Source organism: Protomyctophum parallelum (genome assembly GCF_964188405.1).
Source record: "Protomyctophum parallelum genome assembly, chromosome: 2".
Lineage (NCBI taxonomy): Eukaryota > Metazoa > Chordata > Actinopteri > Myctophiformes > Myctophidae > Protomyctophum > Protomyctophum parallelum.
The window spans coordinates 37,331,284-37,358,337 of NC_139699.1; the positions used below are offsets into that span (position 1 = coordinate 37,331,284).

Sequence of the window (27,054 nt, forward strand, 5' to 3'; positions counted from 1 at the left end):
GGCTGGAAATTGCACAGGTGAGGGGAGCTCATTATGTCCACTGGCAGAGCCTGACCAGAACCTTTTATGGTGGTTCTGGACAACGGTGCCTCAAGGCACCGTTGCCGGTGGGGCAAACGGTTACACGCAGACAGACAGAGAGTCAGATACGTGGTGCATTTTAGATGATTCATTTTAATTTGAAGGAAACAACTATAAAAAAAAACATGGCATCTGTATCCTATACAATATAGGGATTGTTTTATAGAAATATCTTTACTCTCGTCTCACATGTTTCTGCATCAATATTTAATATGTTCTCATGATAACCAAATCAATACTATTCTCAGATTAATTAAACAAGATTAATACGAATAACGATTTTTAAACAGTTTGGAAAAACAACAAAGATTTTTTCCCCCATGTAATAATTATTTCCTGTGCGAGGAAATTCATTGTGTTTACTCCAGGAGCCGCTGTAGGGAAAAACGTAGGGGAAAGAACTGTGCTTGATGATGCTGCTGGGTGAAAGGTTATTCTCTGTCATCGCAAATTCGCAAAGCTAACAGGAGGACTAACCACAGGTTCGGTGGTTTTAGCAATTTATTAACAAATTCTAGATTTAAAATGGCGAAGAAACGGAGAGAAAAACGAGAGGGAGAATGCCTGCTGTCTTCACCACACGAAGAGGCGAATCCCGACGAGACACATGAAGAAACGAAAGGTAAATGAACGACGGGAGCTAACGGTAGCATAGCCGCCGGTTAGCGTTGGGAAGGTAGACCCAGACCCTGGGTAGTAGGGTACTCTTTGATATAATGTCCCCAGATTTGTATATTTTACGGTGTTGTGGTGTCACTGTCACAGAGCTTTACGTGAGCTTCGAGATAGGCAATTTCAGCCAAAACACATTGAAGTTTTACTAAATAGCTGCATATGTGACCCTGTCGATCAGCACAGCGGTAGCCTGAGTTGGATCAAGACTATCATAGTCTATAGATTTGTATTTTTTAGTCTGACTTTTGTTACTTTCGTATCATACGAAAGCAAAAGTTTAAAAAAATATATCTGACTATGATAGTCTTGATACAAGGCGAGACTTTACACCTTGGAGGAAATACCTTCTCACTACCCTAGCCCCTCTCGGAACCCTCCATAAAGCTTTTCTGAAAATGTGATGTCGCTTTGTGTAGGGTCTCTGTTCATATTAATATTTTCGTATGGGAATTTTGGAACGTGGACATAAATATGCTCACTAACATCGTATCTGCGCCGTTTGACGGCCTGTTTAACTTTGAGGGCTTCTGAAATCGTGAACTATAAGTACCTATACAAACCGCTGCGAATATCTCCTGTGGCGCGGAAGCCGTTAAGTATTTTTGTTTGACCGATTTGGTCGCTTTATTTCTTCTTGTTTGTTTACCGTTTATTGTACCGCCTCCCGGTGTGGCTTGTGCGGCTACGTCCCTGCCTCTGATCTGCTCTGTCATAGCTATAGCGCCACTAGCTAGCCAGATAGGCGGTACAATGAGGTGTCAATAAACAAGGAAGGAAGAGAAGAATCAAAGCGACCAAATCGGTCAAACAAAGATTAAAAATACTTAACGGCTTCCGCGCCACAGGAGATATTCGCAGCAGCATGTATAGGTACTTATAGTTCACAGATTCAGAAGCCCTCACACGAAAAAAAGTCGTCAAAGAGAGCAGACAGGCCGTAAACACGGTGTTTATGTTTTATTATGTCCGCGTACCAGGTGGCAGGATACTGCTGCAACAGGACCCCATGGTCTGTGTCGTCAAAAATTTCAGAAACTTCAGTACCATTGGGTTCTGCTTGGAGGGCTATCACTACCCGTACCGTCATGTCAAAGTTGCGATACGACGTTAGAGAAAGGTATAAAAAAATTATTCTGGGTCGTAGGTACCCTGGCCTAGAGTCTTCTCGTGAGCTGCTGCTGAGACCAGCGCTTCTCAAAGTGCGGTCAGAATTTATTGAAAGGATAGACCCTTGAGATACAGCATCTAATTTTAGAGGGGGTCCCATACACAGGGAAAAACATTACATACAGTACAGTGCAGTTACACAAATAGACAGTGCACAATAGACAATACAGACATGTACATACATACAGATACAGTTAGCTTTCTCATCCTCTCCCACCCACTCCCACCCACTCCCCCGTCCCCCCAACTCTTTCTGGACAAGCATATTGAGAGTACAGTACAGTGACTTGAAACGGGGGTCAGAAGTAAACAGCAGTACGGGCAGTGTTGGTAGCATGAACAGTTTGAACAGGTTATTTTGAGGTGTAAATACAGGGAAGTCCTGAAGCAGTCAGGTCCAGGGGCCCTTGGGTGGGTTCCAGCCACTTCCAGGCCAGTAGATTACTAGAGCTGCTCGATTAACCTTACATTAGTGTGTGTGTGTGTGTGTGTGTGTGTGTGTGTGTGTGTGTGTGTGTGTGTGTGTGTGTGTGTGTGTGTGTGTGTGTGTGTGTGTGTGTGTGTGTGTGTGTGTGTGTGTGTGTGTGTGTGTGTGTGTGTGTGTGTGTGTGTGTGTGTGTGTGTGTGTGTGTGTGTGTGTGTGTGTGTGTGTGTGTGTGTGTGTGTGTGTGTGTGTGCAATGCATAGCAGCTGTTTTTCTTTTGCTCAGGAAGCCATGTATTACTTTCTATTTGGCATGATTTTCAATAGTGTATTTATAGGACTCTGACTAGTGAGAAGACTAGCATTGAAGACTTGAAGTTGTTACAGTTAAGTTACAGCCTTACAGGAAGGGTGTGTGCATTTAAATTAATTATAAGTAATGATAGTATTACATGTCTATACACATAGATATGTGTGAAACTATATACATTATGGCCTGCATCAAATCCCTCTTGGGGAAGTCTCATGTTCCGTTTAGACATTTGTAATTGGTGATGCAAAAGTCACAACACATTACACAATACTAACTGGCTGCTTGCCAGTGGCGTTTCCAGGAATTACATTTTAGGCAGGCAAGATGTGTTAATTGTGCCCCCCCCCCCCCCCCCCCCCCCACGCACAATCGTAGCACTAAAGGTTTTATATAGTGTATGTATATGTAATGATAGTATTATTGACCAAGAATGGTAAAAAAAACTCATAAACTCTTCATGAGACTGACTATGTTCAATGCCAAAAACACAATTTAGATCTGAGGCCGATAATGACACAGATGCTGTCCCGGATTGAAGTGGTTAAATCGTTGAATTATTTGTATGATAAATCCACTCCAGATAGGAAAAATGACCCTCTAAATTATGTTCTCCCCACAGGGACACAGAATTATGTAGCGGGTTCAACACGCCGGGCTCTCCTCATTCTACTGGCTATCTTTACCTGCTCTGCCTCAGTAATGTTTCTGGTCTACAGGAACTTCCCAGAGCTAAATGAGTAAGTTACTTGTTTTAAATTAAAATGGGTAAATGCAATGCCTAACAACAACCGGAATGTTTACATAGTCCAGTTCCCTATGTTCAGCAATATGAGTTTGTAGGCTTTAGGCGAAGATTTGTAAAACTATATATTTTTGGAAACCTTATAGCCTAACGAATCAGAAAATGTTTGTTGCCATTTTTTTTCGAGGTCGGTAAAGCAGCCATCTTGGAGCTTTAAAAAGGGCTACTTTCAAAAACGAATTTCTCAATATCTCGCCTCCTAGATGACCTAAAATCAATATTGCAGTGGTTAAATCTACATTTTTGGGGCAAGTAATCCAATGGAGCCGATTACATTCTATATGAGGCATGTATGGGTGGGTATTTCACATTTTTACGTGATATATCACATAAAAATTCTAATTTCCCACATTGGGGAACCCCCTTTTTTAGATTTCTTCATTTGCTCTGATATAAAAGGTTGGCCACCAGAAATAATATCTATGAACCAGTAGGAACACAACCTATATGGACAACCCGGTCAATCGGTCATCTTGCTGCTGGAAATCCAATATGGCCGCCTCAATATTGGCCCCTATCAGAAAGTACCTTTGGTGATAACTTTTTAACCAGATGGGATAGAAATGCAAACTATTTCATAATTTATGAGCATGAGAAACTCATTGGAATACTTATCTTTATGATTGGGTGTGTCTGGGCCCCTAATTAGCATATTTCCAAAATGGACGGCACCTAAAAATGAGTTTTACTGTGACTTTTACAGTGACATCCGACTGTTACGGCAAAAATATTGCTTTTTAAGCAATGTGAGCACATATGGTCACTTGGTCAGTTTGAACTTTCATTTCAATATTGACAATATGGCTGCAGTCATAAATAATGTATGGTATTGTAGTTCGGCAGCCGACAGGCTTCTTTTGTTTAAAGTGGGAAATTTGGTATATAGACGTTTTTTTTGGCCTAGAATATTGTCTATATACATACATGAATCCACTTGCTGACCGGCTGTTAGTATTGGGCAATCTTTTTTATAGGGGTTTCTTGTGTGACCCTACCATTAACATCCTATGGCTGGCAAAAATGTCAAAATTTCCTTTTGCTTTAAGTAGCATGTGACATGACAAATAGGGTTTTTTTATGATTCTGAATCCATTAGGGGGTTTTCACGATTCTGAATCCATTCCAAGCATTAGTTTTGCACAATATACACTCCTTGGCTAAAAGCAGCCATAGCCACTTGCCCAAATGTGCCCAAAATGTGCTGACCTCTTCACATTTGACATGGTGTCTATGGCCGAAGGCACAAAACCTTTGTTGTATATACATCAAAAGCTGACCACCCAGAGGATTTTGACCTTGGGTGCTTAGAGTGTCAATAATAGATCAACCCTCTGAAAGCTGCTACCTCTCTAGGTCTCTCTTGCCCTCCATTCAAGTGCCTTCCTCACTTTAAGATCTTGCTCTGTTGAATTGACTCATGCGTGCAGGTACCGGTACTTGAAGTCCTTGACTTCCTTCAAAGCAGTGTCTTCTGTTGTTGTCAGAAGTGGATGCTCCAAAGGGATGTTATAGTTGATAACTTCAGTTTTCTTGGCATTCAGCTGAAGGCCAACCTTGGCACACTCTCTCTAGGTCGTCCTCAGACGAGCCCTCCATCGTCGTTTCCCGTCATCCCGGTTCTCCATACATCTGGCCAGTTCGTTGGTGCTTTGCGCTCCTGCGTCGTTCTTGAGTACATCCACGTATGTTAGCGTGGGACATCCTCGTGACCGGTGCCCGTGTGTTGGTTCCCACAGCACTAGTTTGCTGGCTGGCAGCTCTTGGTGTCTTTGGCAGTGTCCTGCTAGTCTCATTCTCCTGGCTGCTATTTTCTGGCTCACCCTTGGCATTCCATCATACAGATTTGTGTTGGTAACATGTGTGCTCTTATTGATGTCGAGTACTGCACGCAACATTCTGGTGTAGCACCCATCGAGAGACTTCTGCAGGGTTGGCTTCAAGGTCCAGCATTCACTGCCGTATGGGAGAACAGACTCTACCGTTGCATAGAAGAAGCTGAGTTTGGTTTGACAGGGGAGTTTGGATTTCCATACACTGGCCATGCCGTTTAGGGCCCTCCATGCAAGTGCCCTCCTCACTTTCAGGTCTTGTTCGGTTGAGTTGACCCATGAGCCCAGGTACTTGAAGTCCTTGACTTCCTTCAAAGCAGTGCCTTCTGTTGTTGTCAGAGGTGGATGCTCTGATGGGATGTTATAGGTGATAACTTGAGTTTTCTTGGCATTCAGCCGGAGGCCAACCTTGGCACATTCTGATTCCACTCTGGTCAGGAGCTCCTGCGCTTGTTCCACATGGTCAGAGAGCAGGCTGATGTCGTCCGCATAGTCCAAGTCTGTCAGGACTACTGTTGGGTGTCGCCTCGACCTCCTTGGTGTTATGGTGAGGCCAAGGTGTTGATTAGGTCTTAATAAACACGACGTTTATACAGTTGTAAATGACTTTATTTTCCGTACACCGGCTGAACATGTAAACATGGTTCCCTCCACAATTCACATCTGAATACCTGCACCCACTGCGCATGCGTATATGTCCTAGTGTCTGTTGCCGTAAAGGAAACTATAGAGAACTGTCGTAAAGTGTACAATAGAGAACAACACAAGTTAACAATCTCCCTCTTCTTTCTTTAAAAGAAATAAAAAAGATTCAGCCATCCCATAAAAGTGCAAAGAAGAAAAGTCAAATAGAAAAACATTCAAGAAAAATAACAAAATACAAACTTCTCCACTAACTTCTCCACTTTGTCTTTTTTTTCTTTTCTGGATGCCATAGTCCTTCACAGAGTGCGTTCAAGAGCACTAGAGGTGACACTCCCTTTTTAGTCAGACAGTCAGCGAGTTGGGCTTTCGTCACTGACCAGAGCACCTTTTTGATTGTTTTACTCTGAACGAGCTCTTTGATGCCGCTTATGTCTAACCGAAGTCTCTTCTCTGTGACCTGTTTAGTGGACTTAAGGGCATCGTAAAGGGAGTGATTGTCAGTCACACAGACCAACCCGGGAGCATTCAATTCGGCAGTCCCAGTAGTGAGCTCAGAAAAGAGGGTGCCAAGGAAAATTGCATTGTCAATTCCATCCGACATAGCAAGAGTCTCTCCCGCAAGTGTGCTCCGCACTACACGTCTGATCCTCTTCGATTGCCAACAGAGAGGAGAAAACTTTCCGCTTTCCCCCATGAGTGTGATCAATGTCCCCCCTTGTGTACCTCCATCTGGCAAGTTCCCCAGCGAAGCATCACTGAAAACAGTCAAGTTCAAAGCATCATTATTACCCAAATGCTGAAATTTCAGAGTAACCTTTTCAGCTTTAAGTTTACGAATCACCTTATTTGCATCATGAATGGACTGTACAGTAGCATTTTTTAGAATGGATGCCAAAATACAGGCATCAAACATAACATCAGGTCTGGTTTGCCTTGCAACCCAAAGAATTTGTCCTATTTTTGATCTCAGCTGCTCTCTTTCAGTTTCACTAAGCTGAATCTCTTTGTATAGCACGTGCTGGCTGCATGTGGATGAGTTGCATGTTGTCAATATAGCTCTGCTGATGCATCTCTATGACACCATTTACAGTGACAATATCCAGTCCCACATAGCAGAAATTCCCATGTTCCTCGCGTCCCACATGGAACGCAGACTTCAGTCGAGGAATCACATCAGTTACAAAGTGTTGCGAGCCGGCCCAGAGAAAATCATCTAAATGACATGCCAGTACACCTTTAACTTTGCATTGGTCATCTAACCAATAAAAGACTGCAGGATCCACTTTTGACACTTTAGCACCAGTGCTCAGCATGATTTCTTTCACTCTATTATACCAATAAAGTGATGGATCAGCAAGACCATATACACATTTCTTTAGTTTCCATAGAATCCCTTTACTGTTTGCTTCCGGGGGTGGGCGGACATGAATGTCCCTTGACAACTCCATGCCCTGCAAAAAAGCAGATTTTATGTCCATAGAATGGACTTTCCACTGATTTTGGCAAATCACTGCTAGCAATAACCTCAGGGATTCAGAGGCACAGGTCGGTGAATCTTTCTGCAGCTGTTGAGTATTAAACTCTTCAAACCCCCTGGCTACAAGCCTAGCTTTAGGTACAATACCCTTGTCAGTTTATTTTAGGGTGGAAACACATTTCTGGCCTGCATCTTCAACCTCTTCAAAAACATCATTATTGTTCCAGTTGTCAATCTCTACTTGTTTTGCTTCATCAAATGATATGTCTTTTGTTATAAGAACATCAGCATCCCTGACTTCTGAATCGGATTCAATGTTGAGACTATTCACACGTGACAGATCAACCGCCTCCTTTTGACCATGACCCCCATCATTTTCAATAAATTGCAGGTTATACCAATTTTTGTACCCTCCTGTGGCTTTGCCTGCCCTATTAAGGACTTTAGCTCTACATAGAACACTTTAATCTCTTTTCATAAAAGTTACAGTCTGTCCTGCTTTTACCTTGACACTTGCAGAAATCACAGGGTTATCATCACAGACATTGTGCTCCATTCCAGTTTGTGTTACATCATTTTGAGTCACTAAAGTATGTTCTCCCTCTCCTGCATTGGACTCCCTGTCACTTTCCTGTTCGTTGTCTGTGTTTTGTTCAGTAAATGAGCTACCTGTGGCTCTGTTCACCACACCTGTGTTTTCACTAGGGATGCACCGATCCGGCTTTTTGGCATTCGATACCGATTTCGATACATGGGGGTCCAGTATCTGCCGATACCGAGTACCGATCCGATACCCCCCACAAAGAAACGTAATAACCTATTAAGCTGTATGCCTCACTGTGTGGAGTCTGGAATCATTATTTTGTGTAAGGCAACATCAAGGCTTGACTTAAACATTACTTTCCCAACTTTGTAAAACAAAATGTAACAAACACAGATATAAATGCACTGAATTATTTATTAAATAACTGTGCAACAATTAGACCAGGTTAATGTGTGAGCAGGCTAGCCTGGCTGCATTCCACATGTTATACTGTCAATACTACACTGCTGTGTCACAGAGGAGGTAGAGTTGTTTTCATACTGTAATTACACATAATTATCGGATTGGATCGGATCGGATTGGATCGGATAATGGATCGGCCCATTTGCCACCGATACCCGATCTCGAATTTTAGCCTGGATCGGCGCCGATCTCCGATACGAGTATCGGATCGGTGCATCCCTAGTTTTCACTATCTGCTGCTTGGTTCTGTACAATTTTCTCACTGTTTGTGTCATTGAGAACCTCATCTTGAACACGTGTGTGTATCTTATTAAGCCTTAAGTGATGTACTCTAACAAGGATACCACCATGTCGTACAAATACAACAGCCCCATCCTGACCAATAACTACCCCTGGTCCCTTCCACTCTGTACTGTCAGCTCGTTTGTAATAGACTTTGTCTCCTGTCTCACACTTTTCATCTGTGGGTCTGAGCTGCTTACGTAGTGCTCTCCTTATCCTCTCTGAACATTCAGATTCAGTGAAAGCTTTCCTAGAAGCATGCAACGCTGATATGTGTTGCCCTACCCTTGCACTTACTGTAGTGCCTTCTAGTGCAGGTAGTTTATCAATTAATACAGAAGGAAGGTTAGGGGTTTGACCAAATACCAGTTGATGTGGGCTATAACCATGAACACTGCATACAGTTCTGAGCCATAAGGGCCCAGTCTAGGGCAGTGTGCCAGTCACATCCGTTTTCCTGTCTCACCTTCAGGAGGATGTCAGTGAGAGTCTGATTATGTCTTTCCAACAGCCCGTTGCTCCAGGGACTGTATCCTGCTGTTGTCCTCGTCTCGATGTTGAAGTTTTCCGCCATATCTCTGAACTCTGTGTTATTGAACTCTCCACCGTTGTCGCTGTACAGAATACGAGGGGGACCGTGAACACTTATCCATGTGTGGATAAGGGAGTTGACTATTTCAGAGGCTTTCTTCGTTTTCACAATACTTCCTGCGCTGAAGCGTGTGAATTGGTCAATCACATGTAGATACCATACTCCTGGCTCCAACTTGTGCAGGTCCACCGCCACTGTTTCATTATACTCTGAAGCTAGAGGCAGACCAACAGCTGGCTTCGGCTTAGTTTTGCTGTATCTCTGACATATGTCACAATCATGCACTATTTGTTGCAAAATAGTGAGGCAGTCCTTGTCTTTGTTTCCCGAGCTCTGGATTAGCCTCTGCAGCCTGTCTGCAGATGCGTGGCCAAACTGTTTGTGTAGCTTGAGAAGGACTTTGCGCTTTTCGGCTGAAGACATGTTTTCTGTCACTGTCAGGGCTTCATCTTCAGCTGTCGCTGCAAGTATCACGTCATCTTTCATTCGCTGTGTTGTGTTGTCTTTGTCTCTTATGTCTACACAGTAGTGTCCTGAGCTAGTGAACTCAAGAGGAATCCGCTGCTTAAACATTACTGCTCTGTCATTCTCCATGTCTAAAACAGTTCCTGCCTTCTTCAGTGAAGATTTACTCAGTAACAGTGGAATGTCAGCATTGACCACTTCTGCCTCAATGTGACATTTTGTGTGTCCTATTTTAGCAGGTAGTTTCACTTTTCTGGTGGAATATACCAAGTTGCCATCTCCAAAACGAAATGGTCTGGAACTGGAATTTTCTGTCTTCATCATTTTGTCTGCCTGCTCTTGACTAAGACCATTAACAAAACTGTCAAGCCATTTCTCCCCACATACAGTACGAGTGCATGCAGTGTCTATGATGGCGGATCCTACTGATTCAGTTATGAAAATCTCTGCGTCAGACATGGGGTTATTTGTCAACAACGTGATGTTAACTTCATCTACATTTTCGTCTTCAGTTAATCTTACTTGTTCGTTCTTCTTGTGGGGACAGTCCTTGGCCCAATGAAATGTGCTTTGACACACAGCACATCTTGACCGTTTACCGAACTTATCCAATGGGTTGGTGCCCGGCAACAATGTCCTTTCACTCCTGTTGAAATGTCGTGTTCCGTCTTCCTTGTCCTTGTCGTTGTTCAGTGAAGAAAGCTGCATCCTGGTTTAGTTGTATCCCGCGTGACGATCCTGGCGCCGTCTTCCCTCCAAAAATCCGCTTGAGTGCCGACTTCATCGATGCAAACTTTAAGTCGGGGCACGCCGTTAGTGCTAGTTGTCTGTCTTTTTCATCGAGGCAGGCCGTGTCTTAACAGCTTGAAGGCTAACACCGCATCTGGAAGCGCCATGTTGTACCTTTTGATTCGGTTGTAACGCTGCTCAAAGTCGATTATGTAATCTGCCATGGAAACCGAACTGTCTTTCATTAAACGATCAAACTGAGAATACGCTTCGTACTCGCGGTCCTTTTCTTCTTATTGAAACACGCTGTCCAGTTTAGCTAATAATGTCTCCATACCAGTATCATTGTCCAAGTCTTCTGCTGAAATCTCCATCGCGATTTCCCTGGCTCGTCCTTCCAATCCCAAAGCCACTGCAAGCGCCTGCTTCTTCTTGTCGAGTTCGGTAACTCGCGACCATATGTTGACTTCATTTTTCCAACCTTCATACGGCTTGGTTTCGTCAAACTTCGGCGGTACTCTGTAGTTTGCAGCCATCTTCAAACCATCCTCTGCTACCAATGTTGATTAGGTCTTAATAAACACGACGTTTATACAGTTGTAAATGACTTTATTTTCCGTACACCGGCTGAACATGTAAACATGGTTCCCTCCACAATTCACATCTGAATACCTGCACCCACTGCGCATGCGTATATGTCCTAGTGTCCGTTGCCGTAAAGGAAACTATAGAGAACTGTCGTAAAGTGTACAATAGAGAACAACACAAGTTAACAAGGTCCTGCTCTCGTCCATTGATGGCCTTCCTTAATGCGTGGTCCAGGACTATGACGAAGAGGAAGGGGGCTCTACTTCCACTCTGGTCAGGAGTTCCTGAGCTTGGTTCCACATGGTCGGAGAGCAGGTTGATGTGGTCTGCGTAGTCAGGTCTGTCTGACAGTGGGGCGTTTCTCTCGTGCTCTCGTCCACTGATGGCCTTCCTTAGCGCGTAGTCCAAGACTATGACTAAGAGGAAGTACCCCAGCCAAGATGTCAAACTCCACGCTGTTGCCATCTGGGGTCAAAACCTTGGCCCTTGTTGCTGTGTCTCTATTGCGTGTGTGGTGTGTGGTGTGGGCCATCTTAAAGTTACATTGTGGGCGTTTTCAGATTTGTCTTTGCAATCATCCCCACAACTTAGATAGAATCAGAGGGAAGTCATACATTATGACTGCAGACATATTGTCAATATAGAAATGAAAGCTCAAACTGACCAAATGTGCTCAAATTGCTTAAAAAGCAGACTTTTTGCCATAACGATCAACTGTCACTGTAAAAGTCACAGTAAAACTCATTTTTGTGTGGCGTCCATCTTTGAAATATGCAAATTAGGGGTCCAGACACACCCAATCATAAAGGTAAGTATTCCATTGAGTTTCTCATGCTCATAAATTATGAAATAGACACCAAGTTTACATTTCTATTCCATCTGGTTCAAAAGTTATTGCCAAAGCTACTGTACTTTCTAATAGGGGCCAATATTGAGGCGGCCATATTGGATTTCCAGCAGCAAGTTGACTGGTTTGTCCATATAGGTTGTGTTCCTACTGGTTCATAGATATTATTTCTGGTGGCCAACCTTTTATAGCAGGGCAAATGAAGAAATCAAAAAAGGGGTTACCCAAGGTGGGTATTTTGCATTTTTACATGATGTATCATGTAAAAATGTGAAATACCCACCCATATATGCCTCATATGGAATGTAATCAGCTCCATTGGATTCCTTGCCCCCAAAAATGTAGATGCAACCACTGCAATCTTGATTTTGGGTCATCTAGGACTAGGAGGCGAGATATTGAGAAATTCATTTTTGAAAGTAGCCATTTTTAAAGATCCAAGATGGCTGCTATACCGACCTCGAAAAAAATGGCAACAAACATTTTCTGATTCGTTAGGCTATAAGGTTTCCAAAAATATATAGTTTTACAAATCTTCGTCTAAAGCCTACAAAATTACATAAGGAACCTGACTAACAGCACAAGCTTGAGGGTGGAGGAACGTTGTTCAAAAACATGAAAATATTTTATCTTTTGGGCGACATTGTCCGGCGATAGCCAACGAATTCATGTGTTGCTTTGTTTACCATCCATGCGGAACCAGCCACAGAAATTTGGTTCCTAGTTCCACAGTTTACTGGACCGCAGCAGCGTCATTTACGGTCATTTACGGTACGCTTCAAAAGCGAGGACATATGGTAATGACAGCAGGAATGTCCACTAGGAGATTTCTATTGCCGTTATTAAAGTGTAGCGTAAGAGACCGCAGCTCATGATCGGTGTTTGGCATTTGTGATAAAGATATTGTCTGTTGAGGAATTTCTCCCCTTCCATGATGCCATTCTTAAGGTTAGTTCTTTGTGCTTTTGTTGTTCCAGTTGACCATTATATCCAAATAATAACACAGCTTTATACAGTACTTAATGTTTGATGCAGCATCAACAGATGTTTCAAGTTGTATCTGTTTTTATTTCCACTTTTGAGACAATGATTTCTAAATTTAAACAGACAGCATAATATTGTAAACGCTAATGGCAATGACACTGAAATGTTTGTTTTAGTTTTTTGCAAAACGATTGAAAAAGTTTTACCATTGGAACTGAAGGTAAACTGAGAACAAAATAATTGATAACAGATTTGATTTTTCAGTGATGAAATGGAGAAGATTAAGATCCCCAGAGACATGGACGATGCCAAAGCACTGGGAACCGTCCTATCCAAATACAAAGACACTTACTACACCCAAGTGCTGATGGCCTACTTCACAACATATATATTGTATCCTTTAAGCAAAGCAAATATAAGGACCATTGGACAGAGAAATAGTAAACTGGATTCTTTGCTTTAGCAATGTTTCCCCATGGTAATCTAAGCTTAGTTAGTGAGCTCTAGATTTAGTAAACTGGACCTGAGTTGGCTGTGTACTACACTTTTTCCATCTATTCTACACCATAACTCAAGAGCCGATCTTGTGCGCCCCCCCCTCCCAGAATGTGGATGCTACGATATTACATTTCTGTAATAATTCATTTCTGGTATGGCTGCATTCTGTATTAAGAAATATATTAATTTTGTCCATTCTGACAAAGGCATATAAACACTGAATTTGAAAAAGCAATGCCTCTTTATTCCAAAACGAATGCACCGTTATTGAAATGTTGGCCCATCTCCCAACATAAACAGCTTGTGTAGTATTTTTATTGAAGTTGTTGACCTTTTTTCTCCAGAAAACACTAATAGAATATGCAGCCTTCATCATCACAAAAGGCTTTTTCAGGATTTTTAAATTAATTTTTCAACATAATTATGAAATAAAATGTAAATCCCTACTTTTGCCTCATTGCTGGCAGCTAGGAAATCAAATATCACATATCTGTACTCTTACATTTTATATATAATTTTTTTTAAATCACCCTGGAAGTATTCATTAGTCAGCCAGTGGTTCTATATTTGTTCCATAGATGGTGCGCAAATCATGAACACACTGGAAAATGAAAATTCAACAGATTACCATACTGATTATTCACCTTAACATTTCTATGTCAGTCTTCAGACATTTGCCATTCCTGGATCTATCTTCCTCAGTATCCTGTCAGGATATCTCTATCCTTTCCCTCTAGCCCTTTTCTTAGTCTGCTTGGTGAGTACTATGGACAGCAGAGAAAATATGTAATACTGTATGTATGAGTGATTTTAGACCTGAGCTCGATTCAAAAAAAAAAAAAACCTTCTAAATCATGACCCCAAACATTATATGTAATTGGCCGCCGACTCATCTGAAAATATGTTGTTCCAGGGAGCCCGCCAGAAGCAAAGATTTGAGTTAAAAAAGTTCGCTCTGAAAGAATATATATTCAAAGATTTGCGCCACATTTTCACGATTTTTCAAAAATAGCAGATCTACAAGCTCATAGCGTGGCACCCGGAGCTGCGCTATGAGCTTGTACATCTGCTATTTCAACAGCTAAAGTATAACATAATGCTTAAAACATCAAAGGGGGTTCCCACCCAGAATGGCAAAGCATACTCTTTTTGGTGCATTGCAGTTGTTACTTGTATCGTGTATAATTGCTGCTGCTAGTTTTGTTGCAACCCGGGAGATAATAAAGCTTGGCAGTTGGCAAGCCGCATTATAATGCGTAAAATATTTTGAGGCTCCAGATAGATTTTGAATTTATTTTAGGTCGAAAATGGCTCTTTCAACATCTTGGGTTGCCGGCCCCTGCCGTAGCGGGTCACCCCTGCAAAATAATAAAATGTGTATCGTGTATAAATGTGTTGTGTGCGTCAGTAATTTGTGCCCAACGTATTGAAGTTGTCCCTGTTGAGCACAGAACCTTCTACCTTTAACTGGCTGAAGCACATTGGACTTCACTTTGAGCCTTAACCCATTAAAACTGGGAAAGTATCTGTGTCCTTAAATTTTAGTGTTGGATTGGTTATTGAAAGACAGCAGATATACAAGCTCACAGCTTCGTGTTGCACTGCAAGCCACTGCATGTCAAAGGTCATAGAGAGACTAATTTACGAACAAATTAGCAGCTACCTAAGCGAGTGCAATCTGCTGTTCGAATTCCAATCCGGTTTCAGAACATCACACTCCACTGACACATGCCTGTTGTATTTGACATTCAAAATGCAACTTTACCCTCCATGCCCTCAGTACCCACTTACTTGACTAATTACTTTAAAAAAAGTGAGCAACAGCCACAATACTAGAGGGAGCGTGAACAACGATCTGCTTCTGTGATTTGTGTCCTGTAATGTATCTTTTGTAATGTCTTGTGTATGTCTGGTCTGTATCTTGAACGGTGACGTCATGGAAGCAAAACAAATTTCAGTGCAAGCTGACAAAGTTGTATCGTATGTTGTCCTTCAGTCAGTCATTGTGTGTTGTTTTGTTAGTGCTCTGGACTAGGTGCCTCTTTCTGCTATATGCTGTCATACCTGGTCGGGAGACCTGTGGTCTACAAGTACCTCACAGAGAGAGCACACAAATGGTCTCAGCAGGTTGGTCTCAAAACCGTTGATGGGAAATTGAAAGTACTGGAACAATTGCTGCAATATTAAGATCCCTTTGTCATAATTTCCTCTGAATATGATATTATAGATATTGCTCCTTTCAAATGTTTACAATTTCTTCCCCTTTTTTCTAGGTTGAGAAGCATAGAGGTCATCTAATCAATTACATAATCTTCCTGAGAATAACACCTTTTCTCCCCAACTGGTTCATCAACATCACCTCACCTGTGATAAATGTGCCTCTCAAGGTCTTCTTCCTCGGAACCTTCTTTGGTAAGTCTAGTATTTGGTTCTGCATTTCTCTCAGTCAAGTCATTTCCTACAATTTCATCTTTGTGGGAGTATTGTTTGTGTCATTACATCACTGTGTTCCTACTGGCTGTTTGCAGGAGTTGCGCCACCATCCTTTGTGGCAATCAACGCAGGTACAACACTATACAAACTGACCACTGCTGGGGAGGCAGTGTCCTGGAACTCACTGCTCGTGTTGGGCGTACTAGCTGTGCTCTCCATACTGCCTGTCCTTTTCCAGAGAAAACTGCAGCAGAAGTTAGAGTAGAATCATCAGAACGATGAGCACCTCATCTGTCCGGCTGATCCCTCCTCCCCTGTCCTTGGCTCAGGAACAGTACATGCAGCTGTCACTCAAATTGCTTTGTCTTGCCTTATTATCACAAACAGCTGCTGATGATACAGCAGACAGAATCTGTGACCACTGGCAAATTGAGCAATCCTGCATCCAAAATGTATGTGGTCAGATCCTCATGACTGTCACCAAGTACAGTATAAGCCGGCCTCTCCTTGCTTGTTTTTGTTGTTTTTTATATTTATATAGTATTGTGGCACATCTTGTAAATAGAAGAAAATATATCTAAAATTACCGGTATTAATTAAACAGACACTGTTTATAGGGTTTGATATTGGTGGTCGAGTTGCATTTTTCAAGTAGCACATTCTTTTACTTGCTTTAATGCAAAGTAGGGTGCATGATTATGACAGATATCCGATCTCCGATTATTTGCAGGGACATACCTGTCGATACCGATTCTGATATTATACAGAGGACCACAATGGAAACAAGCCTAGGCCCTATAGGAGCTTGGCCCAAAGTGTTATTAAAGTATTCAATCAATCAATAAATATACTGTTTTTCCTGAATGAGATGAGTATACAAATTAAATGTAGAATTTAGCCATTGACGGTCACATTATTATTGCATCATCAATATTGGTGAAAATCTGGATTATTTTGAGACCAATCCAATACCGATATGGTATTTTTATAGCCGATATGGATGATTCAGATTACACTACCGATTATATTGTGAATCTCTAATGCAAATAATTGCTCTATTGCCTGCTTTTAATTGGGAATCGCATATCTCACCTTTTGTGGTTATAAATGTCACCTGACCTAAGTGTTAAAATCAGATTGTCTGCCACAAGTGATTTAGAAGCGGCATACAGTATCAAAACAATTTATCCTAGATTAAACTATTTATAACCCAAATATTATTGATATTTATTTTACCATGCTTGTTATATTTTAGCCTTTTTATGGTGTCTCTAAAGCAATAACTCAAAGTAGTAGGTTGAAAGTGGATTGAAGTTGTTTTTAGTTTGATGCTCATGCCTGTCTTGGCAAATTTATACAGTGGCTTAATTGCAATTGTGACGGGGAAAACTAGTAACTAAACTTCATGTTTAATAGTTAATTGCAGACCTGAACCACTGCCTCTCTCGGCAGTCAGGGGCTTCCTCGGAAGAGGGTTGCGCTGTTGCTGATATTGAGCACTCTGATTTTGGTACAGCCATTTATAACCCAGGTGGGGGATCACTCAAGGTCCAAGGCCAATTGCCTAGTGGTCTGCGATGCCCATCTGCATGGAAAGGCGTTTTATTTTACTTTATATATAATGTAGGCTACCATTATCTATCTGTTGGACAGCCGCTCTCAGGTTGATCTCTCGCTGCTATCTTACTACTGCTTTGTTCTGGGCACTTCAGTAAATATTATAACGGACGGTAGTTAACAACACATTGTGCAAGACTCACCAACCCCCCACCCAGTCTGTCCAGCATCTCAGCAAGTTGCTTCATTTAATAACATGCAAGGCCAGAACAAACTTGCTAGAGATGCTATGACAACATTTGTGCCTTTTAGGCATATCGGAGATGCAATAAAAAAAATCAAACCCATCACATTTCCCCTCTGCAGTATGTTTATATCACGAAAGGTTATATAATAATTTCCAAGGCTTAAATGATGATTAATTATACTTGGGCAGGTGTGGCCAGTTTCACAATTTTGATATGCGTAAAATCGTATCAAATATTATTTTTGCAGCAGGCTTCGAGACAGAATAAATGCATTTTAATTGGTTATTTAGACAAGTTCTGAAAAAAATGTATCCTGTCACCCCCATCCCCTGTCACAAATTTTAAACATAAAGGATACATGAAAGGTTGGATATCTAGGATGTGTGTAAGATTACATTATAATTGTCCATTTCCTGAATCCATCAACTTCTGTCCATTGAGAGGCATGCTGATTAATTCAGGAAAGGAGTAACGTGAATCAGTTCAAATTGTTTATTTTATGAAAACCAGCCTTTCCTGATGCTAAATCAAGGAAATGTAGATGGGGCAGTGATAAGCCATACCAATGTACTAACCTGCTGGTATGCTTGGTTTTGTAGTTGTATTTGTGGTGTGACTGCATGTCTGTTTTGTAAATCCCTCTCCAGCCTATGCTATTGTATACTATGCCAGTGTGAAAGAGCAAGTGAACTCCATTTAGTGGATGATCGATCCACCAGTGTCCTTTATAGTTTATATGACTGCCAACTGATTGTGAGGTATATAGCTAAAAGCCTAATCCTCAGAGAGATTGTGTGAGTTGGAGAGAGTGCTAATTATACCATTCGGAGGAATAACTTTGGCTTGCGTTTGTAAAGCTACAAATTGGGACGTATTAAGTAATGGTTTGCTGTAATGGTTTGCTGGGACCAAATGACCACAAATGGCCATATTTCTTACGTCATCATTAAGAGCTAGTCATACATATACACACCACGTACTCTGTTCCCAGCAGATCAGGCACAATTTGCTATTTTATTTTTACTGATTATGTATATAGTATACGTATGACTAGCTCTAAATTATGACGTAAGAAATATGGTCATTTGTGGTCATTTGGTCCCAGCAAAACAGGCACAGACTTGATGTTTTTCTGCATAAACATCGAATGGCGGGACAGCTGTCACGGCGGAAGAGACCGGGCGAAAACATTACTTGCCGGATTGGATGCCAGACTGACCTATTGTAGCTTTACCGTTGATTGATTTAGTCCCATATGAAAAATGCTTACTGAATTTGCTTTAATGTATAATTTATTTTGTATTTTTATTTTGTGTACAAGGTTAACTTATTGTTGCTGATCAATAGACATGCAATGTAAAAGAGTTTGATGCAGTGAATGTTACACACGGACAAGTCTTAAAGTCAAACCACACCAATGATTAGCCATGCAACTCCTCGCAATATGCAACTATGGCTATCCCCAATGGCAGGTGCAAGAAGTTGCATTGTTGCGGTTGATCTTCAAATGAGTTTGTTGCGACTAGTTGCATTGGTGCGGTTTGGGCTTTCTGAATACTGATCATTGAAGATCTTGCACATTTGTTTTGAAGCAGTTTGTGTAGCACATTTTCTGTTTCTGTCCTACTGTATTTGTAGTATCAATTTAACATCTTCATTCAGGAACAGAATCGCTGTCCTACTGTAATCATTGTTTTTATTGGTCTATTCTGTGATTTCCCATACACATTCATATATCCCAAGTTTTCAGTAATTTTGTAAAGTTGCCATTGTCTATTTCTTGGCAGTTTCTTTTAGGGGTTCTGGGTTAACAAACATGCATGCCCATACACTGCATATTCAGTAAAATAGCTTTTATAACCCAAGGATTTCTTATGCGCACAAAAAGGCACATTTACTGTTTCCATCTTTTTCCCCAAATGTTGAAGGATAATGTAACAGTTGCTAGAGAGAGTACATGTGTTATGTATTGTAGCATGCAGCAGTTTATGGTGATACATGCAAGACTGATATATTAGGCCTACTGATCATGCTGCTTGTATTTCTCAATGTTTGAATGGGAGTTAGAAAGATTACTTATTAATGCAGTCAACTTTCAAGAATGTATCATTCACAAAATTTGCTAAGACGAGTTCCCAACCCCGCTTAAACATATCTGAGTAAATGTTTAATCTTGGTCATCTTGTGGGATTTCCATTATCTCTTAGCACAGTTTACTTTCAGTCTGAATGAAAAGATTTGTATTACCACAGGGCTCTGTCAAGTTAACTATTTTGTTTTTGCCACACACTGCTGTGGGATAATTCTTTGTAATGGGACTGTGTGTGTGAAAACACAGTATTAAGTTGTACAGAATAGTGATGTACTGCAGTATGATCTGTGTTTACAAATACAGTTTAATGTAAATTTCTGAACTATGTACTGAAATTTGCTTTATTTTTTATATGTATTAAACCATTGAACATAACATCTTACATAATACAGTTGTCAACCTATCTTCAAATGGCTAATGCATAAATAAATCACATTTTAACAGTCCGGAAGAACAGTGTTTTTCTCAAAACATTTCAGAGAGGTGCAGAGAGAAATCGGTGCAGAATAGAGCCCTGGAACTCCCCAGTCAACTACTGTGTGTGTTGACCAAATGAATTTTAACTTTGTACTGGTTTTGTAAAACTCTGTGGAATATCAATCAGTGGAATATTAATGTTGACTGTGAAGTGCTAAGTTGCATACTACTTTGTCATTAGTGTGGTTGCCCAAAGGGCAACCAGACTCTAGTAATTGTAACACTTTATTATTTCACTGGAGTAGTCTTTAGTTTGACGCATTATACCTCCCACATTTTTTTATCTGTACGCACTTGAGCCATATGTCAAATTGACCGGAAGAATCGGGAATCGTGTGCTTGTATTTTGTTAAGAGAAATGTTGTATAGTTTAATTGATATGAATTTATTAGTGAATTAAAATGTCCCATTGACATGAATGGGAAAATGGTAGTTCGTATCGTTCGGCCGTAATCGTCGTCCGAAGTTGGAGGGGCCTATATCACAAAAAATGCCATAAATCACGAACGGAATGTCCAATCCATCCCAAATTTGAATCACATGTCCGGGGTGGTTCAATCAACCAAGTTCTAAAAGCAAGCAATTTTCATCCATAGGGGGCGCCGCAAATGCGATAAATGTAACCGTTTGTCGCAAAAACATGAATTTTGGGGGTTAAATCCCCTCCGAATTACTTATGCATGATCACAGGGGTGACGCGACATTGTAATTGGCTGGCAATATTAGTGGGAGGAGCATATGTAAGCCACTGCGGCAACCACACTCTGCAAAAAAAATTAATTGCGAATTTTCTAGTTGTATTTGTAACTGAAATGTGTTGCAGTCAAGTTTATTTCAGTAATGATGTTCATTGTCTCGAAGTATAAATTAGGCATTAGCACCGCCTAGTGGCAATTCTGTAAAAGGGTTGACTTCCAGCAGCCATCAATGTGACTGTGTGCAAACTGTGCATCCCCCCTACTCTATGGTGTGCATAGGCCTACTATTGATGATATGCACACAGCTGCCATCTTGCCAGCATGGTGATAACAGCCCATTCATCCAAACAGAAAAGTCCTATCTAATAAAAATATCTAAACGTCAAACTCACCAACATTGCAGCTGTATGGAAAGCTTGAATTATCCTCTATCTGCAATGTGTTTGTTTAATAAAAATCCACTGTAGACATGTTATGAGCTACTTACTCCCTGTCAAGTAATTCCTTGCAGATGATGTTTTTCTAAGTGCTGGAGTTTGGAAGTGCTCGTTGACTATCACTCAACAACCCATGCGTACCACCTGTTACCACCTGAATTGTATCATAATGCAGGAGGCAGCAGGAGGTTCCTTTACTGATAACGAGTGCATCCAAACTCTGACACTTAATTGTATCATAATCAATAATCATCTGCAAGGAATTTATTGACAGAAAGTAGCTCATAACATGTCTACGGTGGATTTTTATGAAACAAACACTTTGCAGATAGTAAGACAGCTAGTCTTACTATATTACTATATAGTCTTACTTAGATAGTTTCGTACAGCTGCAATGTTGGTGAGATTGACGTGATTTAATTAGATAGGACCAGTGGCGTAAATATCAACAGTGCAACCAGAGCAGCGCAACGGGGCCCAGGCGCCATGGAGGCCCATGAAGGAAGGAGAAAGAAAAGAAAAGAAAAGCCAAGGCAATCCAATTTTCTCTGCCAAAATCCTGCGTGCGTCCTCGAGTTGCATGCGTGCCCATGTGGATCTGCTTTGAGCTGAAGCACCCGTTCTGGCAGTGAGTTAAAGTGTTATTTAGCACTAATATTAGGACAAATCAAATGGCGAAAGTAGACGATCTACATGCTGTTGACACGCGATCCTCCATCCCAAGATACAGGCTATCTGTGTCTCTGTGTGCGTTGGGGGCCTAAACTAAACATTTGCACCAGGGCCCATCACCATGATGGTACATAGGCCTGTGGATAGGACTTTTCTGTTTTGATGAATGGGCTGTCTATGGGAAGTTGCACCTAGTTAGCACCTTGCTGGAGAGATGGCAGCCGTGTGCATATCGTCAATACAGCACATGCTGTTTACTCAAATGCTGGAATACGTGTAGATTAAGAATAGCTCTATATTCCCATAGCAATCATTCCTATAAGTGTTTGTTCCTATAAGTGCAGAGTCGTCTGCGAACAGGAACAAGTTGCAGTCACAAGCTGATGTCATGTCGTTAACATTAGAAACAGTAAAGTCCCTAGTATGCTTCCTTGTGGAATGCCACAGCTCACTGGGAGGGGGGGGGGGGGGCAGTGTTCCGTTCACCTCCACCATCTGTTCTCTCCCCTCCAGGTATGATTGCATCCAGCTCACTGATGTGCTATCAAAACCAATTGCTTTTAGTTTGTTAACCAGTATGGAGTGGTTCACGGTGTCAAAAGCCTTTGAGGTCCAGCATGACCATGCCGCAGTATTTGCCAGCATCCACCTCGTGTTTGATGTGGTCGCTCAAATAGAGGAGGCATGTGTCAGTGGAGTGGGATGTTCTGAAGCCAGATTGAAATTCGTACATAATTGTTTTTGTGGCAAGATACTTTTCAAGTTACTTTGGCCAGTTAGAAATCTTAGGTTTTTGTAGAAGGCTTTGATGTCATGTGCTCTACACCAAAACGGGCAGTTTGTTAACCAGCTTGCAATGTTTTTAAAGAAGATGTTTAGTAGTTGGCTAAATCAAGCTTGTCAGTGATGAGGGTGTCGTTTGATTTGATGTTTGTTTAACCTGGGTTTTTTTCTTCTGACTAGCTTCAGCCTATTTGGTTGTTTAGTAGCTTCCAGAGCTCCCGAGGATTGTTTGTTTTCCTCTGCTTTATCATTGATAATGTTACTTTTTGCGGATTTGGTCATGGTAGTTATAATGTTTCTTAGCTTGTTTCGTTGGGTTTTTAGGATGCCCAGTTGTGTTTGGAGATCACTGTCAAAGCGCTTGGCTAGCTTGGACTTGCATTTAAGAAGTTCAGACAGAGCATGTTTTGTCTCTGGCTTTCATTGCAGTCCATATGTCCAAATTCATCCATGGCTCTGAGGGGGTTTTGACCCTAATGGTTCTCAAAGGAGCCATGTTGTTTAGTAGGCCTACTGATGTAAATTTGGTTTTGAAGCCAAGCCATGCTTCTTCGACTACTCCTGAGCTCATCGGACAAATCCAGATTCTCCAGTTCAAGGTTAATGGCCTCGCTAGAGTAGGTTTTGAGGTCCCTAGATAATGACTGTTTTGTGACAGCCGGACTTTAGTTTTTTTTTTTTTACGAGTACAGATATTCATAAAATTATCACTAAACCCGCATATAACACCTTTCTTGGAGATCCTGGATTTGTCAAAGGTCAGAATGAGATCACTGACAGTTTGAGTAGAATCACACACTCTCTTGTGGGTTTGGAAGCTGACTGACACTATGCAGATCACAGAACCTACTGAATGACTTGAACACAGGTGCTTCCTTGTGTTGCATTATTATATAGAATCCATGTTGGTCAGGTGGTCTACTAATTGCTACAAAACCTGCAACCTGGGCATAGGCCTACAATTGAAAGGTCCCTTGGTAAATGCAAGTGAATCTGATCATGATCTCAATGCCTGTTCAAATCGTGTAGGCCTACTAAAGGCTATTTTACATTTACCATCTTCCAAATACTTTATTTACATTTTTGGAGAGAGAAACGGGAGGTGCCCACCACAATGTGTAGGTAGGTGAACGCTCTTACTGTAGCCTATCGGATACGAGCGAGGCCCCCGATGAAAACAGCTGTGAAGAACTACGGACTACTGGAAGGACCACAATGCATTTCGACTGCCATACTCTGATTTTTTTCCTAGGCTCTCTTGAGTCTCTACTCTCTTCACCGCGATCACATCGTCGTAGCATCATCCGCGATGATGGCTACTGAGCGACAGCACATCGACATTCTTTAATATGCGCCCGATTGAAAGACCGAGGATACGAAGGGTTCTGCCACCGGACCAGTCTCAAAATGACCACCGGATTCAGCTCCAATTCCTGTCGGTTCGCAGATTACTTCGTCGTCTGCGGGCTGGACACAGAGAGCGGACTGGAACCCGACGAACTGTCCGGTAAGTAGCTGCCTGCGAAGGGGGGATGAAGCTTGCGATTATCCAGTTATCCACACACTAGGATGACATTCAAATATCTATTCAGTAGGCTAACTGTAACTTTTCATATATTTGACCATCGTTTCTTCATATGCATATGGCATATTGGACACTGTCCTATAGGCCTACAATCAATGTGTTTATTCAGCCTGCTGTGTGAGTAAAGCTGGATGAGGGGTCGAGAGGATTACAACGTTAGCTTGTTGTAGTACGTCTTAAAAGCGCCGTTATAAACATTAAGATATATGTGTGATCCAGACATGTGCAACTCGTTTTGTATTGCTGATTTGGATATGGCAGAATATTGGTCAAATTGTGATGTGTTTTTGTCAATGTTCATCTCTAGGCCTTTATTGCTACGACTAGCGAGGGCTCAGTCCTCAGCTACAATTCCATGGTTGATACAATGTAACTACTATGCCATAGTTGATACAATGTAGCCATGCATGCAGCCAGAAAAGAACTAGGTCTAATTAAGATGGAAGAAAATATTGTAGCCTAACTTTGTCATAACTGTTCATAGGAAATATGAATAGTAGCATCTTGTGAGAACTGGAAATATGGGATGGAAATTGTGCAGTTCCTTCTCTTTCATCAGTTTTATTTAAAATTTATCATTTTTGAAGATTGATAACAATAATCTGCAGTGTAGGCCTACAGATATAGCCTTCATTTAAATGGTTGTCAGTTTTTGTGAGTAATTTGCTTATCAATGTTGCTTGTCAACCTTGACAAGATTACATTGTCAAGATTACATACATTACATTGAGTGGTATTGGGTTACTTCCCAGTTATAGGCTAAACAATTGGAGAAAAAAAAAGGCTAAAAGAAAAAGAGATTTTTGGTCCAAATTGGTAAATAAAGATTAAATCAGAGAAAACTGTAGGACATGATTCATGACCATATTTCTAGATCAATGTGTTGTCGATCATGAAAATAGCTCAATGTCACACAACCAACAAATGGTCCCAAACTTAAGGCTGCATTGATCTGTTTTTGCTTCAGTTGAGCAGTTTCATGTGAAACACCTGGATACAACGTGCACTTCACAGGGGGAAATTGCCCATGGCTTGCCCAGCCTTGTTCATTTCTACTTAAAGGATGGGAAGGATGTTACCGGTATGTTAAAAATAGCCTACATGTTCTAAAAATATTGTATTTTACTCCGAAGACTAGACATAACCATGCAGGTATTATCCACAAAAATCCATTACTAGATCAGAAAATAACCACCACCTAGTATCCTCACAGCTACAGTATGTCCTGTTCAAGAAAACAGGTTTGGTGACATACTTCTTTTTGTACGTGTTGGGTCGCCGATACTGCATTCACAGGTAACTGTGAACGCCTTTCATCTAAGGTTAACGCTGTCTTACGCCAGGGCTCCACTGGGCGCGTCGCGTCTCCGTCGCGTCCTGCTCGTGTCATGACAACGTCAACGTCACGCTAGAGGTGCTCCACCGCGGGCATTTGAAAACTGCGCGTCAGCAACATTCTTTTATGTTGCTGTCAACGCGTGCGTGCGTCAAAAAACGAACCGGGGCAATTTTTTAGTCACCGAACGCAGCACAACGCAACGCAACGCGGGCAGTGGAGCCACCCTCCATTGATTAAAAGGGAACATTCCCGACGCTGACGGAGACACGACGCAGACGCGATGCAGACGCGACGCAGACGCGCCCAGTGGAGCCCTGGCGTTAGGCCATCATAAAGGGGAAAATCAGATATAGAAAATTACTCTTCTAATCTTGGCTACTCTCTTTTTTATATTAAATGCAATGTTTAGATTAAACTGGGGGATAAAATCATTGTGTAAGTCATTGTACATTTGAGCTTGCGGGAGTTTAGCTCCGTTTGTAACCTCAATATCTACTCTTTAACTCCGAGATGAGGTTGCGTGGCAGGGTATCCCTGCACAGGTCGAAATGGGGTTGAGCCGTCCACAAACAGTGGCGAAAACCCTTTTCGCAGTATCGTTTCCAAAACATAAAGGTATCAGAACTGAGATACAGTTGATAAACTTAACACAGGAATGTACAATTTTAATTCAGGGGTGAAAAAACTGCTCAAATCAGGCTTAGGCCTGACGTCAAAAAAAGTCTTCTGAAAGAATATATATTCAAAGATTTGTGCCGTATTTTCACGATTTTTCAAAAATAGCAGACCTACAAAATAAAAATGTAGTCCAGTCAACCCCGTCCGCATGCGCAGTTACGTAAGATTGCATTGCATTGGGAAAACATGGTACAGGCTGACAAACAACCGCTTTGTAAATGTTATGTGCCTGTGTTAAGTTTATCAACTGTATCTCGATTGTGATACCTTTTGATTCCTTTCATGTTATTCTATATAACATGAGATAAGCACTACTGTTTTCATACGCTACATACAGACCAGTGTATGAATGTGTAATTTATCCTAGAAAAGGAAGGGTGAAAACCACCACAAATCTAGTGCGTCTCATTTGACAGAGGTGTGAGGTTCTGCTTTTTAACAAGAAGTCATTTTCTGCTGACGAAGAAGGCAAACTTGAGTTGACTGTGATTTCAAGATGTTGCTGTAGTAGTATTATATTAGTTTTGGTGCCAATCTGAACTGAAACATCTGATTAGCTTGGTATACATTTATATACAGTATCTATCTATCTGTCTTCCTGCCTGCCTACCTACCTACCAGTGGCGTTTTGGTTGTAGCATGGGGTACCACG

At 41.4% G+C, this 27,054-nt stretch overlaps 2 protein-coding genes across 4 annotated transcripts in view; both read left to right on the forward strand.

The window, feature by feature from the left end:
* The first annotated feature begins 531 nt into the window (after positions 1–531).
* On the forward strand, positions 532–20,169 carry tmem41b (transmembrane protein 41B). Of its 2 annotated transcripts, XR_014570819.1 has the most exons (8): positions 532–703; positions 3,279–3,396; positions 13,170–13,298; positions 14,067–14,160; positions 15,426–15,530; positions 15,677–15,815; positions 15,932–18,532; positions 18,747–20,169. XR_014570819.1 is itself a non-coding variant. In XM_083791370.1 (7 exons), the coding sequence occupies exons 1-7, from the start codon at positions 607–609 to the stop codon at positions 16,099–16,101; spliced, it is 852 nt and encodes a 283-aa protein (XP_083647496.1). In that variant the 5' UTR covers positions 532–606; the 3' UTR covers positions 16,102–20,169. The 2 variants fall into 2 exon arrangements, 1 of the variants encoding a protein (XP_083647496.1); XM_083791370.1 differs by having other exon boundaries at positions 15,932–20,169.
* A 3,903-nt stretch (positions 20,170–24,072) lies between these two features.
* The window catches only part of dennd5a (DENN/MADD domain containing 5A), a 41,751-nt gene continuing 38,769 nt past the window's right edge, over positions 24,073–27,054 (forward strand). For both annotated transcript variants that reach the window (XM_083760077.1, XM_083760078.1), the window contains exon 1: positions 24,073–24,307. In XM_083760077.1, coding sequence (XP_083616203.1) covers positions 24,208–24,307 — 100 coding nt within the window. In that variant the 5' untranslated portion in view covers positions 24,073–24,207. The remainder of the gene's footprint in view (positions 24,308–27,054) is intronic.